Source organism: Eubalaena glacialis, chromosome 3 (assembly GCF_028564815.1).
Source record: "Eubalaena glacialis isolate mEubGla1 chromosome 3, mEubGla1.1.hap2.+ XY, whole genome shotgun sequence".
In the NCBI taxonomy this organism is placed as follows: domain Eukaryota; kingdom Metazoa; phylum Chordata; class Mammalia; order Artiodactyla; family Balaenidae; genus Eubalaena; species Eubalaena glacialis.
Window position 1 is genome coordinate 77,275,768 of NC_083718.1, and position 10,493 is coordinate 77,286,260.

General features: G+C 54.3%; 1 protein-coding gene across 1 annotated transcript; it reads right to left on the minus strand.

Annotated features, from left to right (window-relative positions):
- Window positions 1–9,401, minus strand: PEA15 (proliferation and apoptosis adaptor protein 15). Its single transcript, XM_061183224.1, has 4 exons — window positions 9,256–9,401; window positions 2,993–3,166; window positions 1,450–1,605; window positions 1–1,296 (listed from the first exon to the last, which is right to left on the minus strand). Exons 2-4 carry the CDS (start codon window positions 3,162–3,164, stop codon window positions 1,232–1,234), a joined length of 393 nt encoding a protein of 130 aa, XP_061039207.1. The 5' UTR covers window positions 3,165–3,166; window positions 9,256–9,401; the 3' UTR covers window positions 1–1,231.
- Window positions 9,402–10,493: the final 1,092 nt, after the last annotated feature.

Here is a 10,493-nt window from a genome sequence, read left to right on the forward strand (position 1 = left end):
TGGCAGTGCGGGTTTAATATACATATATGTAGAATATATATGTACACACAGTTAGCACGGTCAGGGTGGGGAGGGCTATCTTGGGACAGGCAGGAGGCTGGGGTCACTGTACTCTAGTGATTTGGCTAGGAGGCGTTCACAAGCCCAAGGTGCCAGGATATTGAGGGAGAGGGGTTACCGAATCCCCTCCTGGACTGAATTGGGGATCAGTGCAACGGAAAACACTGTAGTTAGCTTCTTCCCTTCTTTCTGGCTTGGGGGAGAGGGGGTTCTAGATCATGGAGAGAGGGAAGGTTGCCTGCGATAACCACGTTGGGACTCTGTAAGTGGGAGCAGGATTGGAGTTAAAACCTAAGGATCTCGATTCCCCAACCTCCCTAGGTTCAGGGGACTCCTGTGCAACAGTCTGAGTAGGAATAAAGGAGTGGAACAGGGAACTCCTCTCTGCCTTCATCCCCACTCAGGCTCAGTGATGGGGCATGTTCCCAGCACAGTCTCTCCAGAGCAGAGGTGAGTGGGGGGTATCTAATGCTGGGTTCTCCATGGGGTTTGAACTTTGGGGCCAGGGAAGGATCCAGTGATCCTCTCTCTTTAGGTCCCTGGCTCATACCCACCGTAGGCCCATGAGAGGGGAGCAAAAAGGGACCTGCTGGTGCCCAGGCCCTCCAACCTGAGGAACAACTGGAAACTGGACTCCTCAGCCAGTCCAGCTTTGGGGTACAAACACAAACTCTGGCTTTTCTTTGCCCCTTCCAGGTGGGGGTTGGGTAGCCTCTTCATCTTCCCTCTCACTGCTTTTCATTAGATTCACCCACCTCTCCCATGCCTCACTCCTACCTCGCCGCCTCATTGTAGGAAAATACAGGCCCTTTTCTGCTCCCACACTTTAGAGAGGTGGGGGAAGAGTGGAGGAAAGGGAAGTAGGAGGAATGTGCCCATTTCTATTTGCATAGAAATAGCCCCCAACTCCCCCTAGAGTGGGGAAACTGAGCTCCCCCACCCCCAGCCCCTGACCCACATCCCCTCACAAGGAGGAGGAACTAGATGAGCTAGACATATAGACAGACAGCCAGAGCGTGCGCACACGCACACACACGCGCACAGTAAGGGGGTTAGGACCAGGTTAGTAAGTGGGTAGATGGGGGGGGATGCCCTTGCCCCCTCCCCTGGAGGATGGGGGAAGAGAATGGTCTGATGAAGGTCCAACCTTCCTCCTCTTCCTCCCCCTTGCTCAGGCTTTCTTCGGTGGAGGAGCCAATTTGATGATCTCTTCCTCAGAGGGCTGCCGGATAATGTCTGGGGGCAAAAAGGGATGTGTCCAGGGACAGAAGTCATGGGAGGCAGCAGGCAGGCTAACTGAGCATAAGCCTCTGTTCTCCCAAAATTCAAGTATTCCACAGATAATCCATGGGAGGGGCAGAGGTACATATTAAAGGCATGGCCTCTTACCTTTGTACTTCTTGGCACTGGGGATACGGGTTAGCTTGGTGTCCAGCTCATCTTCCTCAGAGATCTTCAGAACACGGGTTCTGTAGTCAACCACCATAGTGAGTAGGTCAGGACGGCGGGAGATCTCAAAGATGTGCTCGATATAAGAGAGGTTGTCTGGAGGAAGGCAGGAGACTGAGGGTCAGAGCTAGGCTGTAGAGGTCAGCTTCCCCTACACTGCTGGATTAGGCTTCAGGAACCAAGACTGAGTTGCTCACATTGGTTATTGGAGGAGGCAACACTGGAAGAAGAGGGGCAACTAAGCCAGGAAAAGAAAGCTAAAGCACCAAAAAACAGTACAGAGAACTATTCCCAGGAAGGGCAGATCATTGATGAGTGAAGTTTCTAGATTACAGATTTAGAATGAGGGATTTAGGTTAAATACCAGGTTCCACATTGAGTGGAGGGGAGAAGAGAAAAATTAACCGGGCTTCCAAATACCCAACATCCACCCTGTCCCTCTTTCACTTTTCCTCCAAGCAAGCATCAGAATTTCCCAGCAGCACATGTGGGACCAGAAGGGTGGGATCTGTAGACCACCCAGGAGAGATTCTGGGCCTAGTGAGAAGGGTAATTCTGAATGAGAAGGCACAGACGTAACCAGAGGGATGATGTCCATGGGTTGGCCAGTTCTAGGAGATTGCAGATGCCTTCTTGCCTGGCTCCTCCCCTCTACTGCAGCAGTCCCCTAAGTCAGCGGTCCCCAACCTTTTTAGCACCAGGGACTGGTTTCGTGGAAGACAATTTTTCCATGGACAGGGTGGGCGGGGGGTGTGGGATGGTTCAAGCTGTAATTCGACCAATGGGGAGTGAGCGGTAGATGAAGCTTCGCTCACTCGCGCCCACTCCTCACCTCTTGCTGTGCGGCCCGGTTCCTCATAGGACCGCTAGGGACCCCTGTCCTAAGTGTAGCATGTCCTCCTTCAGCCTCCCTCCCTTCATTCCATGCTACAGATTAGTATCTCTGAAGCGCCCTCAGGTCACTCACCTCACCTATCAAATACCCTATCACTCAAGGCCCTCCACAACACAGTCTTAACTTACCTTTCCAGCCACTTCTAAACATACTATGATCCTCTGCCTAGCATGTCCTCCTTTGGATCCTGCCTTTGAAATCCCACTTGCCCTTCTGGGCCATCTTAAATACCAGTTCCTCCCCAAAGGCCTTTCCAGAGCAATGGTCTCTAAAAGTGAATAAGAAAATGTTAGAACTTTTTTAAGTTTTATCACTTTTAAGTTCTATTTTAATGTTCTATTATATATATGATAGCACAGTAGGATCTGAGTAACATTTTTTGCTGAATAATATTTTTACTGAGAAGGGCACCGTGAAGAATGTAAAGACCACTGCCCTAGAGCCCCTCTACTCTCTTAGAGCACCCCTCTTATCCTGCCTTGTCAGAAAGGAGTGCACTTTGTATAGGAGCTCTGAGCTCATTTCTATTTGCTGAATGAACTGAGCCTGAATGGCTGATGGTAGGATGCCTGTGTCCCCCTCCCCCACCTTTGTCCAGCTTGTTGTGGCTCTCCAGGAAGCTAAACCAGGCACTGCCAGTAGTGATCTCCTCGCTCTTCTCACTGGGGATGTCCTCCTTGCAGGCTGACTTGAGCTGTTCCAGATCTTCAAGGGTGATGTTGTTGGTCAGGTCCTGGAGGAGGGTCCCGTACTCGGCCATGACTGGGGTTGGGGGGAACAAAGGGAGAGGAGGCTGAGCTTGAGGTTCAGGGTTTGGTTCACTCACTGGCACGACCCACCTCTCCTCTACCCTACCAGGCAAGTGCCTGGAACACAGAGGTTGGGGAGGCTAGGACTGGAGGGAGAAAAGGAAGACCTAAGGGAGGTAGGAGTAGACAGGAAGAAACTGGGAAGCTAGGGCCCAGGCTGGAGTCTAGATTGAAAAGTCACACCTCCTTCTCCCCACCATCTTTTTTCTTCCTTTTCCCCCCCTCTAACAGTAACCCTGGCAACAGCTCCCCGACTGAGGAGGCGGTTACCATAGCAACCTGCTCCCGACTTTCTCACCCGCAGTCTCCAAGTCCCCCCCCAGAATCGCCCCACCCACCTGCAACCCCTCCCCCTGTCAAACAAAACAAAACACACCAAAACGACGACCAGGGAGAGGCTTGCTGTGGCAGTGAGAAGCTAAAAAGAAGGGGCTGGGGGAGGTTGATTGGAGCTCATGTTCTAGCTTCCATTCTTTCCCAGAAGCAAAGGGGGTCCCTCACTTCAACTCCCCACCACCCCACTAATGACTCATTTTGGATAGATGCCTAGTTGCCTGGTCAAATGGTCCCCTGGCCCCTCCATGCTCAGCCCTGTATTCAGTCATTAGGTCTCGGGATGGGGGTGGGGAGGGTGAAGCGGTGGGCTACCCCCACCTTTGCGGAGCCCATTTTCTCCCTTGATTGCTGCTGGGCCTCTACACAGCCCTTTCTCCTAGCCTTTGTGCTATGCCTACAGCCCCCGCGCCCAAGAATACCAAGCGGCTGGCTCTGGCCCCCTGCCCAGTTCCCAGGCTGGCTGGGTGGCAGGGAGAAGGGGTTCAGATGCAGCTTTGGGAAAGTCTGTCAGGAAGGGGGCTGCCACTTCTGCTTGCATCAACATCCGGCTGGCACTACCTTCAGCGTGACCTCCCACAGGGGGCTGGGGAAGGCTGGATCTCATCTAGGCCTTCACCCCATCCCTCTTCTATGAAGATTTTTAGGTGAAAAGGGAGAGGACATTCAAGGCCCTCCTTCCACTAAGATAGGGACTGTGGCTAAGACAGGAAGAAAGAAGGTCAGACCTTAGAATGAACTTTCTGGATTTGATAAAATGTGAAACTCTAGTGGTGAGTTTTAAAAAGGGGCTTTTTTTCCCCACAATGACTATATATTTCTTTTATAATTAGAAAAGTAAAGCATTTTAAAAAGTAAATTATGCCATAAACACTCTGTGGCTAGACTAAGGGGTGGGGCAAGGAGCTAGATGACCTTGTACTTGACTGAGACTGCCCACAAATCACCCCAACAATGGGCTGGGAATATAGCAGAAAGGGACTAGTTGACACACCCCATATTCCTTATTTCCACTTACATGCAGGGAAACTGAGGGAGAGAAGCATGCACCCAGGAGGCCCCATTCCCAGCCCCCTACTTGGACCAGAACAAACAAGCCTCCCTTGGTGGCAGGCACTGTGACACAAACACACAATAAGCCAGGCAGCAGGGCCAGCATGAGCCCCACAAGAAACAGGCACTTATACACATGCTCACTTGCACACCCAGGTGCAACCAGACAGAGGGCCCAGCGGTGGCCCTGCCAGGCTGGGCCAGAAACAATTCTCTCTGACTGTCAGCACCAGGAACCGTCTCGCCTTGAAATCTAGGCCACAGCAGCAGGCTCTGGAGCCCAGCCCCCGCCCCCTCCACTGATAATCCAAGGACAGAAAAGCCGGAGCGGGGGGATGTAGACAAGGGGAATGATGGGGACAGGGTTCAGAGATGGGGATAATAATGGAGGGGGGGTGTGAAGAGAGCTGAAGAGAAAAGGGCAGCATGGGAAGGAGGCAAGATGCCCTCAAGAAGGCTGCCCCAGTCGAGGAGACCCTGCGACCAAGCCCTTAGCTGGAAAATGGGACAGGATTTAGGACCATAGTGCCCTGCTTTCACATAGAAGAAGAGTTTGTAAATACAGAGATCCTGTGGGAGGAGAGTGTGTGTGTGTGTGTGTGTGTGTGTGTATCTCCTGGGAGGAGTTAAGATTTAGGACTCTGAATTGAAAACACAGACTTACAGGGGAGGTGGGCGGGAAGGGATTAATGTGTATTAGACACCCACCCACAAAGGCTGGGGGCGGTGAGTAGGAGCTTTCTGTGAGAGCGAAACAGATACAATGAGGCCCATAAGAGAAATGGGGGTGGGAATGTGTGTGTGCCAGAATCCTCTGTATGGATGCTGATCCCTGGGTGTGGGCACAGGTACAGGGAGGAGGCAGTGCTGGTATCTGTGGGTGTGTTTGGATGTTCTGGTAGTGGATGTGTATGTGCCAGGGCTGGATGTGTGGCTTTGAGTGTATGTGGTCTGTGTGTATGTGTCTGACCAGCTGAGAGTATGTGTAAGAAGGCAGATAATCACAGGCTCACATCCAGAGAAAAGAGGAAGGGTAAGGGGAGCCTACAGAATGGAGGAAGAGAACTGGTGTTGGGAGAGGGAAAGAGACTGAGGCTGCAAATGAGGAATCCTGGGGGGGGGGAAGGGGCACAGGGAGCACACAGAGTCCACGATGAGAAGGCTGCAGCCTCAGCTCAGTGGTTACCATGGCAACCTCAGTTCTGGGTGCCCCCCCCATTCAGTTGTCAGGACAATGACACCACTGGATAGGAGGGATGTGGGGAGTGGTGAGTAAGAAGAGACAGAAGGGATAGGAGAAAGGCCCGGTAAGGGAGCAGGGAAAGGCAGCCTAGTGTCCTGCCTCCCTGGAGAGATCCCATTTGCCCAGGCCTGGGTGTGGCAGCAGGGCCAAGGGCAGGGGAGTTTGGGGGAAATTTCCTTACTTGGTTCTCAAGCTTCCCTGGTCAACCATTGTCCAGTTGTAGTCTGGCCATGGTAGGTGGGGCTTGGCAGAAGCTTGGCTCCTTCACCCTCCATGTTGCTTTCCTCACCTAAGATTTAGAATTCCATAGGGCCTATAGAGAAGTCTCCTGCCCTCATAGCTCTGAAGAGTCCTCCTGATCTCTGCAACAGTGCAGAGGCTGCCCAGGGAACACCAGGCAGCCTGGGCGGAGGCCACTCTTGGGACAGGATACTTGGGCAGGAACCGGGAACCGGGGCTGAGGCTGCCAGGAAGTCAGTCCCCTTCCCTCCCAGATCATTCTGTGCTCTGCTCACCGCTTCCTCACACCTTCCTTCCTTCCTCCCTCTCCTTCCGAGCTGGCCCCAGGTGGGGCCCTGACAAAAGTCAAACCAACTGAGGATGCTGAGGAAGAGGGGCCAGGAGGTAAGGATTATATTCTGACCTTCTAGGGTAGTAGTTGGGAGCATGACAGGTGGGTGCTCCATGGGTACTGGGGGAGGAAGGGGCGGGCCCTGGGAACACTTCGAGAGCCTAGCAAAATGGGATAACCACCTGTGGAGGAGGTGGTAGCACCAAAAGAATTTCTGTGCATTTGGACATTAATTTATGATTATCCTCTCCCTAGCATTTGGTTCCAAATCCTCAGTAAATTTAATGAAGCCTTAGGATTAGGAGGTGCTATTCCTCCCTCCCTCACATCGGCTGCAGCTGCCTAAGGCTGAGGGGAACTGCAAGGACCTGAAGATCCCTGCAGTGGGCAGGAGGCGGCCTGTAGGCACTCAAGTCTGTCAGTCTTGTTGCCTGGGGTTTGGGGTGGGAGGGTGGTAATCACAGCAAAGCAGAGGGCTGGGAAGGGAGAGAGCAGGGTTCCTGCTTTAAATTTTATCTGGGCCCCAAATTCAAGCAGTCCTGTAGTTCGTCCCTAATTATTCCTTTACTATCATACTCAACTGACTTCTTCCCATAGCTTCTATTCAGCTTTTTGGGGGGAGGGTGGGGGGAGGATGCCTTTTTTTCTGTAAAGTAGGAAGAGGGGTCTAAGGCTCCAGAGTCAGCCTGGGAATGAGGGGGTGGGATAGGACACCTGGACCTCAAAATGTTCAGTCCAAGAAGCAAAATGGGTTACCCCTGGCTACAAAGACAGGGTTAAGCTTTAAGCCCTTAGTCAAGAGAAGAAGGATCGGACCCAGGATGAGAGCATCAGAAGATACCTGGCATTGGATCAGGCCGGGCAGAGGAGAGGGAATGGGGCCTCTACTGCTCTCTACTCATCTGGTTCTCTCTCTTCCTCCTGTTTCTTTCCCATCTCTCTATCTCTTCCTCACCTATTACCTCTCTCCCTAGTCTTGCAGTCTCTCTTTTCCTCCTTTCCTTTCAATGGGTTTTCATCCTGTCCCACCTGGTGGTAGCCAAGAATACTTAGGACTCCTGGGTTCTTGGTGACTTGGTGTCCCCATTTCAGTCCTCAGAGCTACTATACTAGCTATACTAGGAAGGAATGAGTGTCCCTGCTATAAAGAGAGAGAGTAAGTTTAGTGGGGAGGGGCCTGGATTGGTTGGCTGCATACAGGTTGGTGATGTCCACCATTGCACTGTGGTGGAGGCTCTGTGTGAGAGAGTGAGGGGATGGCATGGCAGGGTGTGACTCTGGTCCTCTTCTTCATGCATGACAACACATGCACACATGATGGGCACAGGTGTCAGGGAAGTGAGGAAGTAGGCAACCAGGGCAGCTGGCAGCCTAGGGCATCTCTGGCAATTTGCCCAACGGAGTGTTTAACCACAAAGGGAAGAGCAATTAAAGCTAATCGCTCTGACAGCCTGGAGGCTAGACACATAGGGCAACAAAACACACATATTCAGCATGTTTCCCCTAACTCCCAGTGGTCTCACCACCATCCTGCTTTCATCCTCCCTAATTTCTGAGCCTCTGTCGTCCATTCCCCAGCACTCTCCCCACTCATCTGACCATCTCTGACTCTCACTTCCTTCCCCTCCCCATTCCCTGACTGTATCTCTGTCCCTCTGTGTCCCTCTCTTGATGTCTGTCTGCCTCTCACACACATTCCCCTCATTCTCTCTCTCTGACTTGGGCCTCCATCCTTGGCTGACTCATACTCATTCTTTCTTTTTCTCTCTCTCCCTTTCTTCCACCCCCCCTCCATCCCTTGGCCACTCAGATGCCCAGAAGCCAGCCACTCCTAGCACCCTAAGCTCCAACTGGACCCAGCAAGAGAGGCCACCAGCAACCCCTACCCTCACTACTCACCCAGTTTCAAAGCACCAGGCTCACTCGCCCTCAAGATCCTGTCTCCCTGTCCTGGATTGAGACCAGGATTTTCTACCATGTTTTCTCACTGTTTTAAAGAGGGGCGATCTGAAGCCCAGGGCTGGGAGAAGATGCCCAGAAAATCAGGGTGGACTTGGGGACGGTGGCCCCCACTCAGCTGTCCTGTTAGACTGATATTCTACCAGGAGACTTGCACATAGGAGACAGTGGGAGTGAGGTGGGGGCTTGGATGCGTAGTGCAGGGCCCTTTGTGATTTGCTGTGTGCAGTCGATGTGTGTAAGAGTCACATGGGTGTGTGTCACCGTGTGTGCGGGCGTGTCTCTTGTAGGTGTGTGTGTCCCTGTCAGTTTTGACACACATTATATGAAATTAATCAGGGGCTTTACGTTAGCTACTTCTCTCCTGTACACCCCCCAGCTCCCGACTCCTTCCCTCTGGACAAGCCTTCGACAATCCCACCTCTACCCCAGGTGCAGAGGACTGGGCGAGGGCACGTGGTGCCAGCCGCCGGGTTTGAGCCCTCGGAACAGGGGCGGCTGCCGGCGGAACTGAGGCAGGGCTGGGCCGGGAGACCGCCAGCCGAGGCGAGTCCGAAGCCAGAGAACGGGAGGGAGGGGCGGGAGCTGGCCCGGCCGAGCCGGCTGGGCGGGAAGCAGGCTCCATCCTAATCCCCAGGCCCCGGTCCGACTCCCAAACTGCTGGTCAGAGTGGAACGGGCGGCCGGAGCCACGCCGCCTCCAGCACACACCGCGCTCGGAGCGCACCGACAGAGACGGAGCCCGTGGGGCCTGACACGGAGCGGACCCCTCCGGGGCCCCCACGCTCCGCATCTGTCCCCAGGCGTCCCGGATCGACGCCCCTCTAAGCCCAGACCCCCAAATCTGCCCCTCCCCGCGACACGTCCCCTCTCGGCCCTCTCACCGCCTCCGGGGCTGAGCGCTCGGGGAGCGGGCACTCCGGCGTCCCCGGTTCCTGAGCAGCGTCCGGAACCTCCTCGGCTCCCGCCGCCGCCGCCGCCGCTTCTGCTGCCGCCGCCGCCTCTTCCGCCCGCGGAGCCAGAGCCCGAGCCCAGCGCCGCCTCACCCCACCCGGCTGGCCTGTGATGTCAGAGCCGGGGAGGGGCGGGGGGCGGGGAGCGGTGGGAGAGGGGGAGGGGAGGCAGCAGGGGGCTGGGGTTCTGGAAGACTCCTGGGACGGGGGCAGAAGTGCGGGAGGGCTGGAGTAGCGACGCCGCCTCCTCCCCTAAACAGCGAACCCCAATTCTCAGATTTAGTTCCTCCCAAAGGGACACACTCCTCCCCTTACGACCTTTCGGTGACCACAGTGGCTGGGACCCTGGGAGGCAAAGAGTAAGTTAAGGTTTAAGGGTTTGGAAGTCCTTTGGCCTCTGGATCCTCGTAGGTGCTTGACTCAGTATTTGTAAAAACCTTTTCCCCTTATGGGTCAGGGGAGCCGTAGTAAATGACTGCTCAGACTTACCCACCTTGGAAGGGGGGGGGGAGGGAGGAGTAGGGGCAAGAAGCAAAACGGGGGCCTCCTTCGCCTGCCCTGGAGCCACAGATCTTCTCTCTCCAGGATGATGCCATCTGGCCCCTTGCGTTCCTCTCACCTTTCCCAAATATACCACCCTCCCGCCTTCCCCTCACCATGATGTAATTTTATTTCTGGGGAGAAAAAGAGCAGCAGTGAGCTCAGCATGCAAATTATAGACAACTTGCGGAGCCACGCTCAGCTCTGTCTCCTAGCTCTGCCCCTCTGCCCAGGCCCAGCATGGCAGCTCTCACTTCCCTTCTACCCCAGGGACTTTCCTCCCGCAGATTCTCAGCCAGAATGAAAGAGGGAAGGAAGAAGATGATCTGTTTTCATCTTCAGCCTAAGAGGTCTCTCCTCAACTCTGGCAGAGCCTGGCCCGGGGACAAGGTCTGAGCCCCATCAGTGTCTGTGCCACCTCCAGGAACGCCCCTGCTTCACTTCAGTTCCAGCCTGGCAGAGACCCCTCAGGAAGCCTCAGGTGGGCCCCTCCTTTCTGGAGTCTACACTGCCCCTAGAAGAGGCTCCGGCTGCTGCTGCTTTGGATTTCACAGCCCTTCTCTTTGCTTTCGCCATCCTCTTCCCCCAGTGTGCCATGTCACTGCCCCTTTGATAGCAACACACCCTCA